The sequence below is a fragment of the Mastomys coucha genome, unplaced genomic scaffold (genome assembly GCF_008632895.1).
Source record: "Mastomys coucha isolate ucsf_1 unplaced genomic scaffold, UCSF_Mcou_1 pScaffold8, whole genome shotgun sequence".
Lineage (NCBI taxonomy): Eukaryota > Metazoa > Chordata > Mammalia > Rodentia > Muridae > Mastomys > Mastomys coucha.
The window spans coordinates 52,124,549-52,152,181 of record NW_022196914.1 but is presented as its reverse complement, the minus strand read 5'-3'; the positions used below and the strand labels follow the sequence as shown (position 1 = coordinate 52,152,181).

The 27,633-nt window shown below is 37.2% G+C and overlaps 1 protein-coding gene across 7 annotated transcripts in view; it reads right to left on the bottom strand.

Annotated features, from left to right (window-relative positions):
* The window catches only part of Ssbp2 (single stranded DNA binding protein 2), a 211,930-nt gene that overhangs the window by 22,952 nt on the left and 161,345 nt on the right, over window positions 1-27,633 (bottom strand). For 4 of the 7 annotated variants that reach the window (XM_031360763.1, XM_031360761.1, XM_031360764.1 and 1 more), the window contains 6 exons: window positions 20,729-20,795; window positions 20,017-20,087; window positions 15,681-15,772; window positions 9,848-9,896; window positions 4,561-4,596; window positions 2,727-2,781 (listed from right to left, as the gene is read on the bottom strand). In XM_031360763.1, the coding sequence (XP_031216623.1) occupies window positions 2,727-2,781; window positions 4,561-4,596; window positions 9,848-9,896; window positions 15,681-15,772; window positions 20,017-20,087; window positions 20,729-20,795 (370 nt within the window). The remainder of the gene's footprint in view (window positions 1-2,726; window positions 2,782-4,560; window positions 4,597-9,847; window positions 9,897-15,680; window positions 15,773-20,016; window positions 20,088-20,728; window positions 20,796-27,633) is intronic. The other 3 variants (XM_031360762.1, XM_031360765.1, XM_031360767.1) reach the window with 2 other exon arrangements.

Sequence of the window (27,633 nt, the reverse complement as noted above, 5' to 3'; positions counted from 1 at the left end):
TCATTCAATATTAACTGGCTTGTGACTTCAGTGTGTGTCACTTAAGAGTGAGTGAGACATTATTCACTATTCATTTATTAACAGTGATCTATGAATCTCAGTGCTAGATTTAACTTTTGAGACAGGGTCCCACTATGTCTACCTGGCTGTCCTGGAACTCACTGTGTGGACCCAGATAGCATGGCCTCGAATCCATAAAGATCTGCCTGCCTCTGCCTCCCAAGTGCCGGGATTAAAGGTGTGTGCCAGTATGCTCAGCTAGATATTACTTCTAGAGTAGAATTCAATGCATATACTCAATACAGCCCCTCACTGACCTTGGTTTTGAATACAAACTGAGGTCACAACCTATTTTTGTGGCTCTAACTTGTTCATGTCATAATTTATGAAATATTTCTGCCATGTTAGGTTACTTATTCTTTCTTGCCCATTACCAGCCTCGCACATCTTCACATTTTTATTGCTGCTGAGCATCTTCTCAGCCACTGTCACCTACTAAAAATTACCAAGACTCATGCCAACTGCTATTTCTTTTCTTTTTCTTTTTCAAAATATGTTTTTGTTTTTTCTCTTAATGAGTGGTTTGTCTGCAAGTACACCGGCATGCCAGAAGAGGGCATCAGATTCCTTTACAGATGGTCTTAAGTTACCACATGGTTGTGGAAATTGAACTCAGGACCTCTGGAAGAACAGCCATTGCTCTTATCCACTGAGCCATCTCACCAGCCCCTCAAGTGCTATTTCTAATATGAGTTTTCCCCTGAGGTATCTGAATACACATGCTCTGCAGGCAATGCAATGCAGCTTGCTTGCATCAGTTAATGCTCTGCTAGTCTTCTCTTCTGTTCACAACTGAACATCAAGAGTACATCAGAAGGAAAGAGACTATATCTTACTCAGTCTGTGTGCCTCAGACAACAAATTAGATTCACTGCAATTAATCTGTCTAAAAAGTTCTATCATATTTCAGAAAATTATAGATTTCTTTTTAAATATATGAAAACTTTAAATGGCTTTTATCTTTACTTTTGGTGAAAGAAAAATGGATTACAAATTTAAATATGCAAGAAATTAATTTATCACTTTAAGACTAACTAAACATATAATTTCATCCAAAAGACAGAAAATCATCAAGAGGAGTAAGGATAGTTTTCTAGGAAATGCCTGGTTCATTTGGATTCATGGGCGAGCTCTACACTAAAGTGTATCTTAGGGCTGAGGATCAGCTCATGGCTAAAGGATGAGTCTACAAAAGTATGCAAACAAGGCTGGCAAGGTGGAAAGGGGATCGGATTACTTATCACTAGCTATGCTCAGGGTTGCTTGAAGCTAAGCTCTAGTCTGTGGAGACACGAATTTACCAATCCCACGCTAACTTCATAAATCACACATTAGCTTCACAAAATCAGAGGGAAATAAATGCAGGGGAGGAGATCAGTTCCTATAGTTCATCTTGGACGGACTCTGCTTCATTTTCAGTGTGGACAGTTTGAAGTTAGAGGTGACAACATGTTTACGGACAGACAGAAGCCAGTAAAGTCAAGGTAACATTCTGTATTATCAAACTTGGTTTTAAATAAAAATATAAAACAGGAAATTATTTACTGGCAGTATTAATAAAGATTTTTAAACTTTTGAATATCTTAGAGTTAAATCTAAATACTTAAGAACATATGACTCTACGGTGAGTCATACTAAAGTTGTTTTCAACTATAAATATTTCTCATGTTTTATTACCAAGGAGCACTGAAAGTCTTAATTCATTTGAAATTTAATAATTTCACTAATATTGGGACAGGAATGGAAATTAGTTTGTTTAACTATTAAGAATATTAAATGAGCATCCTCGTATAGAAATCCTGAATTATATCTCCAATCATTTATAGTATTAGGGTTTAGAGTCAACTCTTCAGAACCATCTAATAGCCCCTAATACATGTTCTATACAATTTTATAGATCTTTGACAATTTAAATTCCAATTATTAGTCTTCAAACATGTTTAATACTTTGTACGAAATTCTCAAGAGGGAAAAAAGAAATGCTATTTAAGTATTATGGATATACTGAAGAATGTCTTATTTTAGAAGATTAAAAACCTTTCATTACTCTTTAGTAAACTTGTTAACTAATACTCTACATGTCCTATAGACATGTAGAGTAAACAATACTGTAAACACATCCATACCTAGTAAGATAACATATATGAGTGGCATCAGTTTGCTAACCCAAGGGCTCAAGGTTTGAAGGTTTTACTCCTGTAGACTTTTTTTCTGAGTTGGAGGGGATATGGATTCTTTTCAGTTTTAAGGGATTTTTAGTAAGTTAAATAACTGAGCAATAAAAAATTGTGTTCATATAAATCATCACAATGTTGTGCTAACTCTCTGTTATTCATACAAGAGGAATTCTCTAAATGCTTAACAGTACCAAAGCTGTGGGGGAGCACTGTCATCAGGCAAATGGGATGGGGAAGGGCAGATGTGGGATGTGGAGCTACTGGAAAGGTCACCGGGAAGTGGGATATCATTTGAGATGTAAACAAATGGAATAATTAGTTAAAAAAAAAAAAGGAGGGTGGGAACTAGACGTCTTCTGACTTGCTCCCCCTACTGTTTTTTAATCATGCTGAGACAATGAAAATTCCCAAGTTTATTCAAAAACAATTTCTATACTCTGGTTTTACCCTAGGAGTCAAATGCCCATGTGCTAGTGTGAATTACAGTACCTGCTGGACTAGGCATGATGGGTGTTCCTGGTGGTCCTCCACCTCCTGGAGGACCCTAAATAATTACACAAAATTTCAGTAAAAATAAAGCATTTCATTAAACAACATAAGGAAAGGCAGAAAAATGTTATACTTATCTCTATAATAATCCAAATTTAAAAAACAAAACAACTATATTTCCTCTGTAATTTATTTTCTTGATGCACAATCATCTCAATATTATGCAAAACATAATTTAGCTTAACTATGTTGAGACTGTTTTGACAAGTTTCCAAAAACAATGAGCCCGTAACATTGGTTTATTATTCATGACTTAATCACATCACCTATAATGAGGTAAGGAGAAACTACTTAACAGGGTCTTTACAAATCAACAAAATACGAATAATTCTCTTCTACTTTGTTTGCTATCACAGTCTTACATTTTGTGTCACTGGCACTTACTAAAGCTAGTAAGAGATTCACACAGAGTGTGAAGAGATACCCATTTAGATATTACCAACCCACTGCTGCTGTTTTCATTCTCTGAGCCTTAGGTCAACACGATACAGCATCACTTCAGTGGGAAATGAGACACGTTCTTCACCCTAACTAATGCCCCTGAGACTGCAGCTCCATAACCAACTGCACCAGGCACGAGGCAGATCCACAGTTAATTCTGACAACTAAATGCATAGTTTAGGAAACGAGTTGTTTTCAAGAGACTTAAATATTTACTTTGAGTGTATACATACAGCCTAGAAGCTACTTCAAATAATATATGCATTTCCCACTAAGTAAACAATAATTTTTTTAAAAAATAGATGTATTTTAATTTAATAAAACCTTATCTGGCTTATTAAGAGACTTTAAGAGAGTTTGATCCTATCTTTTTCATTTTCCTTCTTCCCCTCCCTCCCTCCCTCTTTCCTTTTCTTTTGTTTCCTATAAATGATATAAAAAATTGGACTGTGGCTTGGGTAGCTTGGAGGAACACTGAGCAGTAAGTGCACAGGCCCAGAGTGGCGTGGGATTTTCTCTATGGTAATAAATAGTATTTCTGCAGGGGCTAAACTGCTCATTGTCTTTCTTCTGTGCATTCCTATTTACAGCACTCTCGTTGCACATAACCTCTGGAAATTATCCTTCGAAAGGCTTCCTATTTTACCATTTCATTTTCGATTGTCTGTTAATATTTTCTCTTAAATTTTGTAAAATAAATTTTCCCTTATGGTATCCTTTGGATATAATGAGAAACTTAAAAGGGGTGATGGCTAAAGTGTCATTGTGACTTTAAAAGAGGAGGTCCAAAACCTGGTAATTTGGCTTGAGGTTTACTGAATTACTGAGAAAAGCTAACATGTAATAGATGGTAACAAGGAAATTTTTTTTTTCAATCTCTAGGAATAGAAAAAAAAAAAGCCTAAAAGATCCTTCCAAATTATTTCTTTATTCTGCAGTCTATTCACTATAAAGTTTTCTGTTTTCCTAGCCTTTATGTGTGATGAGCAGGGCTGAGGAGGAGTGTGTGCACTATTCTTGTGGAGAGCTGTGAATTCAAGCATATCATTGTATAACTGGGAATGGCTCTCTTCATGATTGGACAGAGTATTGTAGTAGCTTCCAGAAACATATGCCAAAGCAAAGCAGAGTACTGAAGGCAATTCCATCCAGACTGATAACTGTTTCCCTAATGAACATCAACATATGTATTGTGGTTGGCATATGAAACAACTCAAGATGTTCACTTCTTGGTCAATACACAGGGCTCATCCTAACATCTGGACAACAATTCCACTGCTCAAATAAAACTTAACATCAATTCTTATGAGCAAACAAACCCAAATGTACTTACTACATAATTCCCAGGAGATGCCGAGGAGTAGGGTATCTGGAACATGAGTAGGACAGAGACAAATATTTTGATTCATGTGGCCACATGACACTGAATTACATGAACTGACTTCTCTTTATCAAGTTTAAAATGCATCACAAAGTATAATAAAACACAAAGGAATTTCTATCTGCATAAGTGCCATCCCCAAATCCAAGCAACTATAATATTATATTGAATTCGCAAGAAAATGTAGATTTCAGTCAAGCAGAATTCAAAACGGTAGCTTCAAATTATATTGGCTTAGGTCAGTTGTATCCACTGGGTGATACTAATGAGAGATTCTATAAACAGAAAGATATATATACTCATACAGCGAAAACCAAGGAATCTCAGATTAGTATCCTGTGCAGATAAAACTTACTGCTACTTTCATGCAGTACATGTGAATTCTCACATTCCTCACTTAAGTTAATATTAATGCAATAAATTCAAAGGAATTTAATGTCCAAAGACTGATAATTTATGAGGATCAGGTCCAAACAAGAAGAGGCTGTTTCCTGGATATGAGATGGTCTTAATCCCTAACACTGATGACACAAGTGAAGAATTAAAAATGTACTCTAAAATAAACCCCTAACTGTAGGTGTCAATAGGTAAAGTTAAGCATTTCCTTTTCAATAAGCTCACTGGTGTGATACAGTCCATATGCTTTATTCTGAGAAAAGACAATTATGTTTCACCCTGGAATGAGCTAGTCAAGACCAGAATAAGGTCTTCTGAGTGGTAAGATGGCCCCTGACCTGCCATAACAGCACACTAGTGTAAAATCATAAAGAAGCATATAGACCACAATTTCCCTTTTAAGTATTTGACAATTTTTGGAACTATTTAACATTATGCTATTTGAAAAGACTTTCTCCTTTTGGTGTCCTTGCTTTCTGTAAGCACAGACCACATGTCACCAGAGCCTCTACTTGGTTATCTATGGGGTTGAGCCCAAGAGACCGCAGGGCTATTGTAGGCCCAGTCAGTAGTCGGGAAGGGACTTACTTCCCCTGAGTACCAAGGTCTCTCACAGCATTGACCTTGGACTTAATTTGGTAAATACATGACTTTGGTTTCGTGTGTCCCTTTCAGTTCATGATCTACCCAAACATTTTAATTACATTGTTTTTAAATAGCAACATTTGCCCCTTGCAGTGTTACTATCCTGTCAGTTCCTAGGATGAATGTCTTTCCCTGTGTCTTCAGCCCTGGCCAGTGTTTCCCTTCTCTGATTTGTTTAACACCTTTCTTATAAAGTTGCAAGATACAATCCAATCATCTTTTAGTTCTTTGTTATTCCCAATATATTACATTCCTGAACTTTATGAAGCATCACTATTTCTCTTCCCTTTTTGAGAGTTCAGAACCTTTGTACTGAGATCTAGACAGTTCCTTTGCCTGACATCTTTCTTGCTATTCATGCTTTAAAACATATTCTGTATTCATGTCAGATTATTTTTCATTACACTTCTGGTTCTTAGTCAATTATTTCTTTGTTGCTTCATAACTAAACTACCTCTGTATTCTCCTACATCCTGAAGTTTATTCACCTCTCAAGTCTCTTAGACCCATTCTTCTAATGATTAGGAAACTGGTTCCTATTTCTTTGATTCCCTGATAGTTGCCTTCCGTTCACCAACAGAGATTTCCTGGAGGAAGGCAAGGAACAAAGATAGTAAGATCCAACTACTACAACCACATTGCAACATACAACTGCACTACACTGACATCTTCACATCTTCTGGCTCAGCCTTTGCAGAAGCCCTGATGTGTAAGAGATGTGCACATAAACCTTGTCATTTTTAGGAGGAAGAATTCTTGAGCTGTATTTGCCCATTTAAAGAAGTGGTATAACTATTCTCGTTTGTCAGATTTCAAGTTACCAAATGGTTCCAACATACAGCTCATGAAATTTCTGAATGAAAAACAAATTCTGAACTTTGGGCTTGTGTTTTACTCTGTGAGCTGGCCTTCAGAGCTCGGATGTCATCCTGAGTAGATGCTCAGCCCCCTGCCATACACCACAAGCATCATTTTCAGGTCGGCTGCCATTGTCTACAGATTTTAAATTACATCTATTATCTTAGAGAGAAAAAGCAACCAACACCTTCCTTCTGTTAGTCTCCAAGGGCAGCACCCCCACCCAGCCTCTTCATCCCCCAAGTCCTCACTGCTCTGTCACAGGTGAGACAGATCCAGTTTCTAAACACTTAATATTTTATCTCATCTAGCTGATCCATTTATTTCCATCTTTGTCCAGACAAAGTCTTCCGTTTTAGCTTATATATTCACTATTTTTACATTATATTCTTCAGTTTCCTGACTATAATTCAGCATTTGGGCTCCTACCCCTGCACAGAACTGAACCTGCACTTTTCAGGGTTGCCAGAAGGATCTAATAGCATAGTATGAAATGGCAAAGGGAGTTGCCAACCACAATCCACAGGACTAGAGGATTGAAAGTTGTTTCACATTCAGTAACAAATGGTGTCATAACTCCAGTTCCAGAGGAGTTCCTATGAGTGCTTTTGAACTTCATGGCTCTTATACACATGTGGTACTTTTACATACACTCAGGCAAGCATGCATATGCACATGCGTGTGCACACACACAATGCTATATATGTATTTATTTTATTATATTAATATAAGTATTATATAAATATATATAAAATAAATACTTTAAAACAGGTTAAAATAAGATACAGATAATAAGTAAGAACATAGAGCTAGAGGGTCAGAATAATTTTTAAAAAGCTGATAAGAAAATTAAGGGTCAAATATGTTGCATGACTAAGCTAGAAAGGAATTCTGCACCGTAATACTCATGATTGTGTTGGTATGAAGAAGGGCTAAAGCAGTAACTTCTGCTTTTAAAATGACTGGTGTCATTCCAGTTTCTCAAGCAGAAAAGTAATCAATGACCTTGTAAGTACTGGTTGTGGGGCACGGGGACAGCATCATGCATTACGCCAGTAGAAAGCAGGAACCAGGTTTTAGTGCTTTTTTTTTTTTAATTAAAAAAATTTGTACTGTATTTTCCTTATGGTTAATTACTTATTTTCTTTAAAGGATTTTCCTCCTTTTTCCCCCTGTCAAATCAGTAAACTGATTAATATAATGCTGTACAAAAGATTTGGTGTGACAAATCCTTGTTCTACTAACAACCCCTTTCACACTATCCAGTTAACAACACTTTCCTTATTTTGACTTGACTTAGGTTGTGTGGGCCCAGGAGTAGTCCCACAACCTAGGTCAGTTCCTATTTACTCTGTCTGCCTGTTTCATGAAGGAACACATGACTCTAGTTCAGTTAATGGTTACTTTGAATTCCTTTCTGTAACTGGTAAGGGGCACTCTTTTGTGTTCACTGGAAGCTATAAAACATAATCTGGGCTAACACATAGCCTTCATGTTAGCTAAAGGAACATGGGTTCCTTTAAAAGACAGCACAATTTTTGAACTTGTAGAACCTGAGTCAGATTTAAATCAGGATTTTTAGAAATATTAAGGACTGGGAGGGGGTTGGATGAGTAATGAAAAAGGTGAGATGGATGAACCCTGAAAGCATGGGACCCTCACATCTGAGTTCATCAGAATGTGGGAATTGCTTCTCTCTGCCTCTATTAAATACACTTTCCTTGGATACTACACTACCAGGCACAACAGAGCTATTTCTCTATCACTTCCCCAAATGCCATCCATGTTCCTCTATGGCTTTAGGCTACACTCTCAGGTATGTTATCAAAAGGTGCTGGTAATCATGAGAGCTCGTTCTCTGGATGGCTGCAGTCTAAGCTTAAGGTACAGTACCAGCTTCGTTTTTCTACGTAGTTTCATCAAACATGAAGGTAACAGGGATTCCTTCCAGGTTCTAGTACTACGAAAACTGTCAGTGATTTCCGTGTTACCCACACACAAAACGAAAATGGTAATTTTTTCCGCACATAATAGGTATTTTAATGGAACAAAAGAAATGTATTTGGGACTGCATGTTAGATGCCATTTCAAAGTGAAATCTTGAATAAAGTGGCTAAGGCAAAGAACAAGAAGCACATGAGAAGGAGCAGTCTCCTACTGCATAGGGACAACTGAAAGCCCAGGAAAGAGGTTACTCACACCACAATACAATCTGAAAGCCCAGGAAAGAGGTTACTCACACCACAATACAAGCTGGCAAAACAATATTTGAGAAAGACTAGTTGAACAGTTCACTGGGGGCCAAGTGGAAACAGTATCTTTCTCTTTACCCAATAAATAATTAGTAAATATCATGACTAAAATAAGATTTAATATTTTCTCTAAAGAATGATTGACTCGCTTGCCTGGGAGGAAGATGGCTTTTGTTCTCCAGCAGCAGTACATCTGGGGTGACTTTCCCTTACCTCACACACAGTCACTTTTTTGAAGTTTTGAATTAATCTTAAATGTGCGCTGTGCTTCAGACTTACTTAGCATTCAGGCACCTGCCAGTAAACAGAAGTGCCTGTGCACAGCCAGCAAGGTGCATCCCCTCTTGGTCAGTATTCAGGGACTCCACAGGCGAAGCTCAGGCTGCCTGGCCATCACTCTCCCTTAGCTCAGGTATATATGCATGTGTACACTCTACACTATGCTATAAAGCAGGCTGTGCAACACACTGAAATGCTTATGATTTCAAAGATGAAGAAAACTTGCTCCAGGATCATAAAACTAAAATCATTGTGTTTATAACCCAGTAGCCTAATTTCCTAACCTGTGCATACATTTCTGTAATCTCATAAGAGAGAAAAAATGCATTAAACCACTGTCATGAAAACATAAGCAAACCCCCCAGGATGTCTCACACACAGGTGTGGAGCAGTGGCATCTTAGCTGACAGGCACTAGGCCACAGTACCTCATGTGCCTGCTGGATGTGAGACACAGCTGAGCCTCAGCTTAGCCGGCAGCTTGGTGATCTCTAGGTGGTCTAAAGGACCAACCAAGCCTTATGACGAGGACAGACTGCTTTACAAACTACTGCAGTATGCTTACTATCTCTACCTTTACTTCTGAAAATCTGACTGAAATTTTGAAAAAGTGACATAAAACACATATTTGCATAATGAAATTAAAAATACATGATTTCAAAAATAAGATACACTTTCTTCTAAAAGAACATAAAAAAACCCTGCTTTTTGAGCAACTACTTTAAATGCATAACACAGCAGATCATGAAGCTCTCAAAAGCAGTAGGCTTTTCACTGCTAAATGTTACAAAGTGCAAAATGTATACTCACTGAATTGGCATTTGTTGGGTTTGGCCAAGGTCTACCACCACCTGGACCCCTACAAAATGATATGACAGATTAATTCAACCTGAGCCTCAGTGGCCCCACAGCAGACAGAACTGTTTGTTACCATGCACCATGAGAGTAAAGCTCAGAGAGCACTCTAGTCATCTTAATGGTTTTTCCTTGAATAAAAAATAGTATTACCCCAGAAATCAGATTCATGTATAGTTAGTTTAATATTGTTTATTTTTATAAACAAAAATGGAAGGCACCTATACTAGTCTATATATTTTTCTAAATAATTTTTAGCAGTCTTAGAGCAAAAGGGATTGAAAACAGATAAAAATAATTCAAGACATCAGTATGAGCCACCTGGATATCATTCAAATGAAACCATTTGTAAAATATCTACATAAGTGACATTCTTAAATTACAAGTAAGCACTATGTGAACTTGCCTATTTCCATGAAATAGTCTTCTATGGTAATGTATTCTCTAGTGCTAATGGTGACTTAATCCTGGGAAGCACAGAGTCTTGGATTAGTCTCACTGCCCATACCACTGTCATACATGGCTCCACTGAGTTACTAAGCCATCGGTACCATCATCTGCCAGAAAAGGATGGAGGATTTAAATGGGCATGCTCTACACTATACCTCTATAAATTTGTTATTATAATATATAATAGGATGCAACATTTAATATATAAACTTAGATTATAGCTTTATCAATGTTATTAATTTAAAAATTCAAAAGTCCATAATTTTAGTTGAGGATAGTATAGAGAGGAAGTCTTAAAATGAAAGGAGATAATCTATGCCAATATATTACTTTATTTTAGAATTCAGGAGAATGTTTTATATTTTATATCCTATAAAACAAAATTAATGCCCAGCAAATTAAATAAAATTCATATACCTGGGCTGTAGTGTTAAATACATTTGAATAAATACTGTTTTATGAAAAGTAGACTATTTTCAACTTCCCTTCTTTTATTAGGTTATTGAAAATTCTCTTTAGAGTCACTAATCACTAAGGCAGTGGAATATTTCACTTTTAAAATGTCCTTTGAATGGCCTTTCTTCACCACAGCCAACCATTGGATAGAGCCTGGGGACCCCAATGGAAGAGTTAGGGGAAACATTGAAGGAGCTGAAGGGGATTGCAACCCCATAGGAAGAACAACAATATCAATTAACCAGACCCCTCAGAACTCCCAGGGACTAAGCCACCAATCAGAGAGTATATATGGGCCAGTCCATGGTTCCTGCTACATATGTAGCAAAGGACTACCTCATCTGGCATCAGTGGGAGGGGAGGCCCTTGGTCCTGTGGAAGTTTGATGGCCCAGAAAAGGGGAATGATAGAGTGGTGAGGTGGGAGTGGGTGGAAGAGCACCCTCTTAGAAACAAAGGGAAGGGGGACTGGGGTGGGGTTTGTGGAGGGGGGACTGGGAAGGGGGAAAACATTTGAAATGTAAACAAATAAAATGATTAATAAAAAAGCACCTTGAATCTAGGTGTCTTAAATCTAAAGTAATAAACATTAAATAAAAACAATGTCCAAGTTACCTATTATACTAGTGGCATTTGCTTGGAATCCTTACAACTACTTTAGTTTGAGCTTGGTGTTCCCTAGGGTGTAAATAGGGGGAAATGGCTTAAATTCCTCCCTAAGCTCTATTCTAAATGTTCCAAGTGTGATCTCTCCTGAGGTGATACCGATGATAAGGACAAAGGCGTGACACGTTTATAATTGATTACTCAACACTTTCGAAAGATGGTTTACATATAGGATTCAGTGTCCCAATAGATATAAAATGATGAAAAACACGATGCACATTGATCAAGTAAAACATCTGAGTAGGAAGGTGTAGTCACATAGTTTGTCTGATGCAAAATAAAATGTAATGAAGAAGCTGAGAAATATTTGTCTTAAAACATTCTAGAAAATATTCAAATCATAGAAAAGTTTAGTCCTATGATGATATATAGTTAGTGATCTTATAGCTTTGAATATGACCAATTAAGAACTATATGAATCAGGCTCACAGCATGGCTCAGCAGGTAAAGGTGCTTGCTATTGAGCCTCCCTCCTGGCCTGAGCCCCGTTCCCCAGGACCCACCTCTGACCTCCTCATGCAGGCTGTAGCATGTGCATCAAAGTCAATGTATTTTTTTTTAAAAAAGACCTTATGAATAAGATATATAAAATATTTAATTTAAAATATGTCTAATAGGAATGGAGAGATGGCTCAGTGGTTAAGAACACTAGCTGCTCTTTCAGAGGTCCTGAGTTCAATTCCCAGCAACCACATGGTGGCTCACAACCATCTATAATGGGATCTGATGACCTCTTCTGGTGTGTCTGAAGACAGCAACAGTGTATTCATATATAGAAAATAAATCTTTAAGTCAGAATTTTAATTTAATTAAATAACATAAATTCTTTCTTTAAAAAGAAAAGAATTCTGCTAGGTGCAATTGTGCATGCCCATCTAAGACTTCTAGCACTTGGAAGGTAGAGGCAAGTGGATCTCTAAGTTTGGGGCCAGCCTGATCCATAAAGTGAGTTACAGGACAGCCAGGGCTTCACAGAGAAATCCTTTCTCAAAAAAAAAAAAAAAAAAAAAAAAAAAAAAAAAAAAAAAAAAAAGAAACAAATCAAATAACATCAGTTCAATGTTATATTTATTATAAAGAGCATCACTTCAATTGCTTATATTAATCTAGTTCCAGAATACGGCATTTCATATTAAATTTCATTTTAATATAACAGGAATTATATATGAAGTCATATAAACACACTAAAAAATTCCACAGATAGTGCTGAATCAAACACCTAGTGGTTTTAAAGAACAATTAAGTAGCCGGGCGGTGGTGGCGCACGCCTTTAATCCCAGCACTTGGGAGGCAGAGGCAGGTAGACTTCTGAGTCCGAGGCCAGCCTGGTCTACAGAGTGAGTTCCAGGACAGCCAGGGCTACACAGAAAAACCCTGTCTCGAAAAACCAAAAAAAAAAAAAAAGAAGAAGAAGAACAATTAAGTAAGCAAGTAATCTCCTCTTGCTCTAAAGCCACTGGGGTCTATCAAGCAGCTGATGTAGGAAGTGTTTTACAAACATCATTTTGAATGAAAGTTAGACAGATGAGCCTTGTTTAAAAGCAAAGAGAAAAAGGAAATGTAAAAGATTCTTGGTAAGCATCTATTTTGATGGACATAGGAATCATGACTACCATGAAGATAATTCTCTTATGAAACTCACTCACTTAAATAACCCTTTGGGTCCTTGTAGCGCCTTGTTCTATAAATGACAGGCCTACAAGGCTGAAGGCACAATGCTCCCACAAAAGGAGCTGCCTGTGGAAACCTGTCCAACTGTTCAATCCACAAGTACTCTGCGACTGATACTTCCTTTCAAAAGTAATTTGTAATGCACTTGAAAATACTGGCATTTTGGCCATAGTTTGTAAATTTTACTTTAAGCCACTTAATGTTGGGTGTTCATTTGTAAGTGTGTTACTGTTACAGAAATGTCAAAAGGCTACTATGCATGTCAGTGAGCTGTGCAGTTCATCCCGAGCTCTAGTTCCCAAAACTGTAAGCCTTTTTCCAGATGACCAACTTTCAGTTTATGAACATTCATTAGTGAAGGTAAATTTTTTTTATTGGGCATGTTTAGTTCTGCACCTGAAAGCTAGGGTGGCAGGCTAGAACACAGCATTTAACCCTTGGGTGCCCAGGCTGCCATTTTCACTGTTGTTATATTGCCATGGTAATTGAGGAGTGGCAAGTAAGGAACACCATGACTTATCTTCCAATTTTTAAGTGTCCAACGGGGTTTTCTTTCTTGTTTTTCTTTTAAAATGGCATGAAAAAAGCTTTAGGTTCCATCTGAAAACTGTTTGGGGGGGTTGCCACATGTTTAAAGACAGTAAGTAATGATGTGAATTTTAATTCAGTTTATGAGTATAATGAAGATACCTTGAATTTTTCTGTTTTAGTCCATCTTTGATTTCCTGGGAGATAACAGCAATGCAATGATTACCCTTGCTGATTAGAACTTCATTAATTACAAAGTTTCTATGCTAGAGAAAATATTTATTATGCCTAAATATGTATGTATTTTTCATTGTCTCTGAGAGAATCCTAGTTTACAAAAAAATGAAAAAAACAAAACAAAACAAAGCAGAAGACTTCAAAATAAAAGAGAATAGTAACAAAAATGGGAATAAGCTTGTAAGACTTCATACTCTTGAAGAGCTATAAAACCTTATATAAGAGAAATTATTTCAAACTATGAAGACTAATTAAGAAGTCCAAATAGCCCTAAAAATCCTACTAAGAGTTTCAGCCATATTTTTAGTTTTGAACTAAAACTAAACATGGAGTTAAAGAATATTCACATGTAAACACATAAATGCATATATGGGGAAAAACTAGATAATTTTTAGTAATTATTTGAGTCTCTTAAGTTATAAAATAAAGTTTTACTATGTATCAGAAAACCCAAGTTTATCTCAAGTTGACTAAGCAGCTAATTATAAAGCTGAGTACTATACCAAATTGTATTAGATATGTTCTTATCAGTTGCAAAAACCTGGTTGATCATAATATTCAAATTTTATTAAAATATATTGACTTTTAATTGAGAATCTAAATTAAGTTTGAGATATTCCTCTTGCCTACTGGTAAGAGCTCCAGCTTTGACATAAGCACAAAATATCGTCCAATCCTTCTATAGCAACCACTAACAAAAGGGCAGGCCTTTGAGGAGTTCAACAAGAGCCAGACGTCATGTCTATCCATTTTTATTGCAAAAGTGAAAGGATGTTGTAGGGAAATTTGACCTACTTTTCTCCCTGTTCTATTAGTTTTGAGTCTGCCTGGTATCCACTTATTAACCTATTTTCAGTTTTAGTCAAAATTATATCCTATGAAAATGGTTTCAGAAGCTTAAAAACCCTGCATACATCAAAAGAGCTTATTTCAGTCTTGTCTTCATGCCGCTAGATGATAGCAGGGTTGTTTCATTTAATATGTAAGGAGCTAAAAGCAGGCAGCTGGGAAGTGAAGTTGAGGAGAAGCTCACAGTCTGCATGGAGGTGTCTCCTGGGGCTACATCACCTCAGTGGTCCTCTGCTCCTCTGGTGAATTAATAAAAATCATTAACAAGGTCTACTATATACAGACCTTTGAGGGAAGGTTGGAAAATGCAAAAGAAATAAAAATTCCTTACAAATTGCACTGCAACAGACATCAACTACTATTTTTGACTGGAAAGGATACTGCAGTAAAACAAACATGTTCAGTTTGAGCCTCACCCAGGTACATACATCTTGGATTTTTCAAAGAGAATCATCAGCCCTGTGGTGTGAATGGTTCTTTAATACAGAGGACATCAACACAGAAAATTCTTTTGTTCTGAAAGTGGCCCCCATGCCACAAACACAAACATATGTTTATCAGACTTATTAACTGTACTGTCAGCTACCACAAAGAACTTATTAACATAAAATTTTCAAGTATCAACTTCTGTAGAGATAGTATATAGTTCAGGTGTCTGCATCTCTTCATAGTGTTTATATGGATTCTATATGAAGCTATGCATAATTATTAAAAAGCAACAGGCTGAATGTTGTGAATTATGATACCTAAAGCACAAACACAATTGAAAGTTTCATCAGAAGAGAAAACATGATAGTAAGTCATGAAAATGAAACAAAACCCACATTCATGTTTTGATCAAAGACACTGGTGCCTCAAGCTGCTCAACCAACTCACGGATTTCAGAAAACAGAACAGTCACTAGACAGAGTAATAAGCATTTATTTGCTTACATGTTCATTCCAGGCATTCCAGGGCCACCTAAAGCATTCAGTGGGGGTCTCATTGCACCTCCATAGTTCTGTAATGATAACCAAGGGTCAGACTACCACAAAACAAAAAAACAAAACCAAAGAGGAGGGGGGAAAGAAAGGAGAGCAGGTTAATGACTTCCCTATACAAGTCCTGACTGGATAAGGCCTGTGTAATTCATTCTCTGAAGGGTCCACTCTTGTATTTTTGCTTCTATTTTAACACAGCTACTTTGGTAAATGCCATTTAAAAGTTTTATCAATATGGGAAATCATTGGATCATGTTGAATGACTAAAGTATGATCAAAATTATCACATTTAGCATATCTCCATTAATTATCCAATATCTGTACATTAGTTTTTCAAATAAATATCTCATAAGTCCAAAATTCTTTTTAGATGAATTATTAATTCAACAGGTTTGAAACTATTAGATAAAAACAATTTCACGCAGTCTGAAAAGAAATACAACAGGTAAACCCAACCCAAGAATGTTGAATATAAGCTTCTATTCAGAGTAAGATATCCAACATGAAAATGCACTCTTTACAAACACCAAACTATCTGAGAACTAAAGCATACTGAAAATATTCATGTATGACTTATGTGACCCAATAAATTTGAGCAATACCTACTGTGTACATTAAAGGAGAAGAAAGGGCAGTTCAAAGGTTTTTATATGCACATCATATTTCATGTTAGCTTACTTTAGTTGACAACAAAGGTTAAATGTGACTTTTCTGGTTATCATGTTAATACATTTAACACAGTCAATGACTTTCACATTTGGTTTCCTGATGCTAATCTTCCTCTTTTGACCGTTCTACTCCAGTTACATTGCTGGCTTCTTCAGTTTTGATCATAATTTAAATATTGCTTTTCCTCAAGTTTCAGCAACAGTATTATTTTCAATTAATGCACATTCACAGGTAATCTTATCTGCTACAATCTGTTCAAATACTGCTTATTCCTTAGGATTTTGAATCTACTTTATCCTAAGTTGACAGTGTTGGTTCTGCCTGGCTGCTGCCCACGTGCAGCGCACACCGAACACCACACTGTCGTCTGCTGTGGCTGACGTACTTTATGTTTACTCTTTCATAGGCCTTTAGCATCACCTACTATATAACAGTCCATGCTAGAAGTTTCCAGAAATTCTTTGATGGCTTTTCCTTTTTAAAAATGTCCTACGTGGTCATCTGCCGGAGCCTGCGGACTGAAGTAGTGAAAGTCCAACATGGTGCTCCGCTTCAGTGGGAAGGCTGCATTATCTTAACTGAGTTTTTCTCCCCAGTTTATTCTGTATACTTCCTCAGGCATTTTTTTTTAAATCACAGTATTACCTATGTCATTTAAGAGTTGATGACCCAGATTATCTGTCAAATAAGTCCAAACTCCTCAATGTGTCCCTATAAGTTCTTCATAACCCAGCCCCGGCGTACGCTTTCTGCTTATCTCCTACATTTTCAACTTATCTCTAACCTACTGGATTTTTCCAAATTAAAGAAGCTATACTTTCATAACCATGTTCACTCATCCTACAGGAACACTTTGGAGGTATTAGGAGGACAAGGAAATGAATCAATGAGAAAGGTGGTTAACTCTAGATAGAATGACATTCTTGATTAACAGCATCACTCAGTTGCCTGCCTAGTGCTCCTCCTGTTGCTCATTTGCTTTCACTGTAAGGAAATATTGCTTACAGTCAAGTGTGTAAGCAGTAATGAATCATTCTAACTACACCAGTCTTCAGTTAAAAAGCCAGCTAATTTGGGTCAAGCATGGGAATAGTAGAGATAATAATTAGCAAAGGATTATGGAGCCGCATGTATGTGGTAAATTAAGGCATGGACACTGCACAAGGAAGGCTGCACCTTTCTTCTGATCTGTGAGTTTTACGAAATGGAACATTCCATGGAATTTCCTTGGAGCCCTGGGCATAGAAATACATTAGCCTGCATCTCTACTGCCATAGCACCATGGCCTCTCCAAGCCTCTGCCTTTGTGACACAGGGTCTTCCTACAGAGTCCAGTTGGCCTTGGGCTTGAGATTGTCCTGCTTCAGCCTCTGGAGTTCAGGAAATACAGGTGTATATGACAGTAGCAACTATTTTATATGAGCAACTGATTCTCTTAGCCTATTTCCTTACCTGTATGGCAATAATATTAATTTCCATGTAGACTTTTGGTAGAATAAAATGAGATATAAATTACCAGAATATTCGATGAATTAAAACATGGCACTTGCTACTTAAAAACTGTAGCTATTAATTTTTTTTCATGAATGTTAATAGAACATAACTGAACCCTTTCCCCTCATGCCCCAGGTTTCCTCAGCTCTAAGCACCACTTTTCTGCTCATATATTGACTCCTTGAACAACTACACAGGGGGACATACTTTGTCTTCTAGGTTTTTAGTATTAGATCATAGCCCTTCTAAATGCAGCTATATTTCCTGGTCAATAGTATGCACCTTGAAAACAGAAATCCCATTTCATTAACCTTTTTATACTCAACAGTCAAGTCAAATGTCTGACACACAGTAGGCCTTCAGTCATGATCAGTTAATTAATCTGAATTGTCATAGGAAACAAGAGATTATCCAATATAATACATGATTTATAGATATAAAATATTTTCATTTTGTGAATAATATTCTAAATCACAAAGTAATCAAGAAGAAAAGAAAGAATAACAAAAGGCTTTCCAAGTGGTTTAACAAAGGCAGAAAGGGACGAGCTCACTTGAAGCTGATGGCATTTGTACTATTCCATCTGGTCTAATCTCTCTTCTAAAAGCAATGCTCCTCACAAAATGGCACTCAGGCTCTATCTGCCTGGAGACTTTAACGGTTTAATTATTAAAAAGTTTTATCCTGTAGTAAGCTAAATTCTACATTTTAGGTTGTATTTAGATATATGGAATTTGTTCACTCTATTTGTGAGTTGTACATTCTTATTTCACATTTATCTACCCTATCTAATTTTTAAATGTTCCTTGTATGTAGCTTACTTACACTTCAAACTTCTAGTAAAAATTTAAATAGCTGTATAATTTAAGTGACTTTTTCCATTAATCCCATGGAACTTGCTGATTTTAAGGACACAGGTTAGCTACATAACACATAGAAACAAAGGAGAAAGTTATTTCAAATATAATATCAAAAGGTATTTTTTTGATGAAATAATTTTGCTTTTCTCTTGAAGCTATTTTGAAATCATTTTCTGCTGCTGTCCTTAGATGGAAACAGACTGTAGATCTGCCTGGACTTGGGGTAAGTGTTTCTGTCTTCAGCCCACGATACGCATTAACCACATTGTCACTATGGTCTGTGTGCACTTGCTTACCTCATAGGACTCAAGGTCCATTATGCTAAGTATATTTCTTTGTTTCACTCTTCAGTTGCTCCCAAAAATGACTAACTCTCTTTACTACACATACCTTAAGGTCAAAACCTACAGAAGTGATATTTATGGAAAGATAACAGGGACTGATCAGCAGCACAAGCCTTGATCCTAGCAGTCTAGGGAGAGCCAGAAGGATCTCTGCAAGCTCAAGGCCAGTCTGGCCTACAGAATGAGCTCCAGGCCAGCCAAGGTACAAAGTAAGACCCCGTCTCAAACAAGACAAATGGATCTGCCTGCCTGCCTGCCTGCCTGCCTGTCTGTGCATAAGGCTACAAACACCATTCCAGAGCCCGTTTCTATACTACAGGTATAAAGAGACAGGGCAGTCTACCCTTGGGTGGTAGCCACATGGTAAAATGTCTGTTGTAGGAAGTATTTGTCATTATCTTTCAGGAAATGAAGTTTACCGTTTTTGATGCATAAATTTTACCTGATAGGATTGATCTGCAGTGACTGTGGCATGAGATACCTGTCATTCCAAATGATCTTACATCAACTTTTCTATCCTGTCATGAGCACTTGCTTTTGTTTAAATGCATGGTATTTATTTATAATTAATTTTCTTTAACCCCTTTTTGTATGGTATAACTTTTTAGGGTTATTGTTAGTATTTATGGTTTCTGAGGTAAATTTACACCAAGGTACTTCATTTCCTCCATATTAATAGAAATAGAAAAAAAGATAGTGCTAATACAAACAGAAAAAAACAAACTTTTTGCAAAGAAAGTATTCATACATTTTCTTTTAGTGTACATTTTCTTTCAGGATTTTACATGAGATCTATGTGTCCAATGCCATTACTCCCAAGGTCTGCCAACACTTCAGTACATATGCTAAGACCTAGCAAACAAGGCCATCTCATCAGGAGGCAGCAGCCCAGTGTCTCACTTCTGGGCTGATAATATTTACCTGTGGTCCTAAGGGCACCATTCCTCTTGGAGGAGTCATTCTCTGCATTGGTCCACCCATATTTGGATGTCCTAAAGAAGTATGAAATGATTAGCAACAGAACAGCTATGTGCATTAAGCTAGAGGCTGGTCTCCCCTTCTTATGTAGACCCATCCCATTCCTGAGCATGCCACCAGCTTATTTTGGTGTTTGTAACCATCACTTCCAGCTCTGGCTATCACCTACTCTTTATTGGTTTCTTAGCTAAAATTTTCTTCCTTCTCTGCATTGAATTGCTTCTTTTATAGCCTTTGCTCTTCTTTCTTTAGGACAATTATTTCCTGGAATACAGCCTTAGCTATCCATGGCACCTAAATATCTCCAAGGAAGGAGCAGGTTACTGGGACTGTTGAATGAATGAAGTCACTGTGACTTTGCACGTTCCTCTCTACATCACTAAGTCCTCATCTGAAAAAGGAAAGGGGCTGATGACCTTAATCACCTAACATCCTGTTTGTCCCAAGTCACACACAGGCTTTAGACATTTCAATATTCTGTTTCTTATGTCAGCACCTCTGCTCTGTTAGGGTCCACAATTTAGAGTTAGCTGGAAATACAAACCATTTAGCCATGTTGCTGTGAAAGTACGGCTGATAAACTCATGGAATATTTATATCAATTAAGTTCTTAATGAATCTCCTCACTAGTTCAGCAAATCAGTTTCACTTCTACCTTGTTGTCGTGTTGGGTCCATTCCACTGGGGAGTAATGGCTGACTTCCTGGAACACCTCCAAGTGCCTAGCAAATTAGAAAAACAAAAATAAAAAGTAATATTGTAAGTATTTATAAAATATGTACTTTAACATTTCCCCCTTTAAGTTTCTGCAACTACAGAATGCACTTGGGTTTCTCCCAAGATCTTTCAATTTCATATTATAAATTACATCCTTGTATATTAATATAAGATTTTTGTTGTAAAAGAAATTCTGTTTTTAGCTGATGGTGGTGCCAACAAACCTTCAGGTAGATTTCTGTGAGTTCAAGGTCAGCCTGGTATGCAGAGCTAGTTTCAGGACAGCCTAAAGAGGCCTTGACTTGGATGGATGGATGGATAGATAGATAGGCAGACAGACAGACAGACAGACAGATAGACAGACAGATAGCCAGGTGTGGTGGGAAGCAAATGCAGGCAGATATCTGAGTTCAAGGTAGTCAGGTCTACTGAGTGAGTTCATGGACAGCAAAGGCTGTACAAAAAGCAGTCTGAAAGAAAAAAAAAGAAAGGAAGGAAGGAAGGAAGGAAGGAGAAAGAGAGAGATGTGGAGGGAAGGAGGGAGAGAGGGAAGAAGAAAGGAAGAAAGGGAAGGAGGGAGGGAGGAAGGAAATAAATAGAGAAAGAGAGAAAGGGAAGGAGGAGGAGGAGGAATTCTACTTTATTCAGTCTTGTACATAAATATTTTGGAAACAAGTCTACAATAAGCCATCCTATTTCTTCCTTACAAGTACAATGCCATCTTCAAATTTTAATTTAATTTAGTAAGGATACTGAAATACCTTTCCATAAAGATCCTCTAATTAAACTTAACTAGAAAATCTTACCTAATTAAATATTCAAATATTTTAAAAAGAAATCTAACAACTATGCACCCAAATTTGGAGCATCTCTTTCATTGCCATCATGGCAGGTAGCACAGGGCTCTAGTTTCCCATCATTTTCTTCTCTTAATTCCTGGATTTGTTGTTGCTTTTGTTTGAAAGTATATACAATATACAGTTACTGAGCATGCAATTATAAGGGCATTCCAGATCCATTTAAAAATTATTTCTTTAAAAATTATTTGTTTTTGGAGAACAAAGTATAACTATATCATTTCCCCCTTCCTTTTCCTTCCTCCAAACTCTCCCATATACTTCTCCTTGTTCTCTTTCAAATTCATGGACTCTATTTTCAATAATCCTTTTACACACACACACACACACACACACACACACACACACACACCATACATATATATGCATATACAATTAATTTAGAAATAATTACACCTGACATATATATGTATTGATATATACATATGATGTATATGTATATATAGTGCATGTACATATATATATACACAAATATATATATGGATGAGGTGTAATTATTCCTAAAGTAATTATGATTCCTAAATACATAAACATAAGATGCTCTGTTTGCATAGTGTTACCTGTAAGTATGTTTTCAGTGCTGACCATTTAGTTTTAGATAATTGATTGGCCTGCTCTTCCTGAGGAACCCTATTTCTCCCACTCTCAGTATTCCTTCATTGTCCATGGTTCTCCGTGTAGGCCTCTGAACTCTGCCCTGTCCACACCAGCCTGTCTACTGGTACCATCCTTGTGTTAGTCACAGTACACTCACATACTAACTTCCACCTATACCAAACTTAAGGGTTTTTTTCTATTCATGCTTTTAATTAGTGATATTAAATGCCAACTATTAAAAAAAAACAAAACTAAACTAAAATCTCTTTTTAAAAACTGACATATTTGAGATATGTTTGGGATCAATTTCTTACTGACTCTTGGGAAAATCTTACAACTGTATAAGTTCACTTATGAAGCATTCTCATATATGCCAACCCAGAGTCCTCAGAGGTCAACATTAACCTCCGCGCTGCCATCTCCCACATTATAAATCTTCTTTGAGATTTTTTTTGAGAGCAAGTGTGGTTGTCAAGCCTCAGCATCTGGATATTTCAATTTAGGAAATCATCCAGATGTAATAGTTTGTTATAGGTAGCCTTAATGTAGGTCTTTTGCCTCTTTTTGTCAGTTTAGCTAAGGGTTTTCAGTATTATTTACCTTTTCGAAGGACTGACATCTTTGATTTTATGTGTTCTTTTAATCTTTAATTCATTTCTTTCAATTTTTACTATTTCTTGCCATATGCTGGGTTTGGGACTGGCTTTTAATTCTTCTAGAATTTTGAGTACATCATTAGGATATTTGAGATGTCTCAATTTTTTTTAATATAAGCCCCTATATATAAAACTTGTCTTTTGTGGCTACCTTGGCTGTGTGCCAAGAGATGATATAGTGTGCTGTCATTTGACTATAAGAATTTTTATTTCCTCTCAGATTTCATCAATGATCCATTATTCATTGTATCAATATCAGTAAGTAGATAATTCTGATGTATATTGTTCAGTGTCTTAAGTATTTTTGTATTATGTGTAGTTTTTCTTGCTGTTGTGTTCCATCTACACAAGGGTGTCCTCAGGCAGCACCAGCACCACACTGAGATAGCAGGAAGTGTACTTGGAAGATGAATTAGATTAGGCAAATAAATATGCTGATTAACTGTATAAGAAAATCATTGTCAATAATAAAGGCCACACTTCTTACTGTTGGATAAGATACTGAAAATCCTAGACAAGAAACAGAGAATAACCCAAGGTATCAGATTTAAATTTGACTGTTGAATGTATAATATTTGTTGCATATGTATGTACAGAGTATGAATTTATTGTGCACATACATAGATATTTTCCAAGCTCTTTCGTTACCACAAGTGTCTAAAGGCAGTGGAGCCCCCTCCCCAAAAGACCAATTGGCCAGATCATGATGGTTAAATGCTGTGCTTATCAAAAGAATCAAGATCCCTTGAAGAAGGGGCTGCTCCAAGAGCTAGGCCAAAATACAGAGCATCTGTGCACTTGGAGCATCTTATACCAATGCTATATGATAGGAAAAATTACTGATATTATCTCCCCTGAAAAGAGGAAGACACTTTCAGTCTGTTATTCTATGTAGTGCTCTATGTCTCAGATACAAGGCTAGATGAGAAGAAGATACACAAGGAGTAAAAATAAGAAAGCAGTATGTTAAACTAGCTCTATCTATACTTAAAAGATCCTTCAGAATCCAACAGGAAACTTTTAGATCTAAGAAACATTTTAAATAAGGTGTTAGGACACACAATCAATAATCACTAGCCTTCATATATATGAACATGAATGCCCAAATAAAGAAATTATAAATAGTATGTTATTCCAAAAAGGAGCTAAAAATAAACCTAATTAAAGAAATTAAAGACCTTTACACTGAAAAGTCAAAATGCTGGGAAAAGATGAAAGAAAAAAATACTAGCTGCAGCGGTTTCAACAGGTATGGCTCCCACAGACTCTTCTTTTGAATTCTTGGCCCATGGGTTTGGTACTAGTAGGAGGTGTGGCCTTGTTAGAGGAAGTATGTCACTGAGGAGGCGGGCTTTGAGGTCTCCTATGCTCAAACTACACCCAGAGTGGCTCACAGTTTCCTTCTGCTGCCTGTGGATCAGGATGTGTAAGTTTTAGCTCCTTCTCCTGCTTCAATACTGTCATGCTTAATGCCATGATGATAATAGATTAAACCTCTGAAACTGTAAGCCAGCTCCATTGAAATATTTTCCTTTATAAGAGTTGCCTTGGTCATACTGTCACTTCATAGCAACAGAAACCTTTACTAAGACAGTGGATAAATACAAAGCATTTTTATGGTCCTAAGTGGCAAATGCCATGAATTAATATCATGAAAATAACTACACTACCAGTAGTCATCTACAGACTGAATGAAATTCCATCAGGATTCTGATGTCATTCTTCACAGAACTGTAACAAAGAAATCCAAGAATTTATATGGAACCACAATACACTATATTTCTGGTTAGTTTTATATCAATTTGACACATTAGAGTCACTTGGGAAGAGGTAACATCAACTGAGAAAATATCCCCACTATATTGGCCCATAGACAAGCCTGTGGGGTATGTGTTGATGACTGCTATTGGGTGGGCTCAGCTCACTTCAGACAGTTAAACACCTGGGCTGATGGTCCGAGATGATGCACAAAGAGCAGACTGAACAATCTGTTAGGAGAGCAAGCCAGTCAGCAGTACTCTGCCATGGCTACTGCTTTGGTTCATGCGGCCAGGTATGAGTTCCCACCCTGACTAGAAGGGTGGGACTGTAAGCAGTCAGGTTCAACAAACTGTTTCCTCTACCACACTGTTTTAGGTCACAGGGTTTTATCACAACAGAAACCCTAAGTAAAACTAAATTTGCGCTAGGTTCATGGCAGACCTGACTACATATTTTGGGATGGATTATGCTGGAACCCTATTAGTTTATGCGGGAAAAGCGCTGAGTGCTCAGAGCTCAGTAGGCTGATTTGTGGGAACTTGGCTGATCCAGATACCAAAAACAGTGCAGCTGATGGAGAGACCTGATGGAGAGATCGTTAAATGAACGATATGTGGTTCTGGTCAGCCATGGATGAAGAATTTGCTGTGATTTCCAAGACACTTTGTTTTGTTGGGACAATCAATATCAGTTAGCTGGAACTGATAAATTAGCAATTATCAAGGAGAGACCAGCATCACTGAGACAAAATCTTATGGGAAGTGTTTCTTCAGGATCAGCACACAAAAGCTGTGGACCACAGCTGGCCAAGGTTGTACCCTTGTTAGCAGCAGAACTTAGATTTTGTAAGAGCTTCCTATTGAAGTACTGAAGATGACATGAAGCTTGGCACTGACTGTGTGGCCACTGGTGAAGGTGAAACCTCAGTTTCAGTAGAAGCCACATGCTTGAAGGGCTCATAGACAGAAGTAGAGGCCTGAAACCACATGGTCATTCAGAGTTCCTGAGGAGAGGCCATCAGAGGTTCCTGGTAAGCTGGCAGCCATACTGTACTACAGACCCCAACATTTTAGAGATGTGAGTACCATAGGACAGCTGCCAAGGACAGTAGCCATTGCAGAATGGAGCTGGCCTTGAAGCTAGAAGACAAGCTGTGTGAGCCAACAGTGGCAGAGATCAAGCAATGGAGCCCTTCAGAAGAGCTCGGAGGACTGGGAGGGAGGAGTCCTGAAACTTTTTATACTGTTCCACTTCGGTGTTGCTCCGGTCAGACTGTGACTGTGTCCTGGTTCTTCTCTTTTTGATTAAGAAAGTATGTAACTTATTTTAGATTTTATAGGAGTCAACAGTTGAAAGACTGTAGAATTTTAGAGAGACTTAGAATATTTTACACTTGGATATTTTAGAGAAACTTTGGGTATTTTATAGAAATTTTGAACACTGAAAAAAACTTTAGATATTTTAAAGAGACTGAATTTTTGAAGTGTTTGAAATTTCAAAGGCTGTGGGGCGTTTGAAAAATTATGATGTTTTATATTGTAATACTGTTATACCACCTACTAATGTCATACTGTCTTGAAGACAAATAAAAAAAAAGTTTTAGTTGAATGTCATGGGTTAGTTAATATGCTAACCTCACAAAAGATCAATTGTACTGGTTAGTTTAATATCAACTGGATACAAACTAGAGTCATTTTGGAAAGTGGAACCTGAACTGAGAAAATACCTCCATCAGACTGGCCTGTAGGCATGCGTGTGGTGCATTGTCTTGATTGATGATTGATGTGGGTGGGCCCAGCTTACTGTATGTGGTTGTGCCTCTGGACTGGTTGGTGGTCCTAGGTGGTATAAGAAAGCGGGCTGAGCAAGCTATGAGAAGCAAACTATCACTCAGCACTCTTTCATGGCTTCTGCTTCAGTTCCTGCCTTAAGTTCCTACTCTGACTTCCACAGTGATGGACTGTGACTGGAAAATATAATAGAAAATAAGCCCTTCCCTCATCAGGCTGCTTTAGGTCATGTTTTTATATTACAGGAAAAGAAAACCTAAGACAACCATGAATAGAGAGAGCATAACTAGATATAGTTTGATACAGGCAGGCTTATACAGGGATATGGAAAGGCAAACCAATAGAACAGAAGAGAGGGCCTAGAAATAAAACAGCAATGGACACCTCTTGTTTTGACAAAAGGATCTAATATTCAGAATGTATAAAGAACTACAAAAATTAAACCATGCTGTTCCTCAAAAAAACAAAACAAAAAAACCCCCAAACTCCTGCCTATCAATAAATGGGCTAGGGAATTCAACAGGTCTCAAAAGAAGGAACACAAATGGCCAGTAAATATTTTTGAAATGTTCAAAATCCCTAGTCATTATGGGAAGCAATTTAAGACTACTGTGGGAGACCATCTCTCTCTAGTCAGATAACTCTCATTCAGCAATGTGACAAACACCGTGGTGAGGCTCCAACAAAAGAGGAACCTTACTGAGCTCACTCTGACGGAGTGCAATCCAATGCAGACACTATGGACTTCAGTGTGGAGGTTCCTCAAAAAATTAGAAATATAATTACAGTATGGCTCAGCTATACTACTCCCAGGCATATCCTAGCACAAAATTCTTACATATCTGTATTTACTGCTATTCTATTCATAATAGCAAGGAAACAGAACCATCCTAGAAGTCCACTGACAGACAAATGGATAAAGAAAAAGCAGTACATATACACAATGGAGTATTACTCAGTTGTAAAGAAAAGTGAAATTATGGAATTTGAAGGAAAATGGATAGACTTAGAAAGTATACTATTAACTGAGGTGACTCAAACTCAAAAAGAAAAAAAAAATCATGTTCTGTCTCATATTTGAATCCTGAACTGTAATGTATGTGTCTATAAACATGTGATGTGATGTGATGTGATGTGATGTGTGTGGGGGGGGAGGGAAAGAGAGAGGGAGGGAGGAACAGA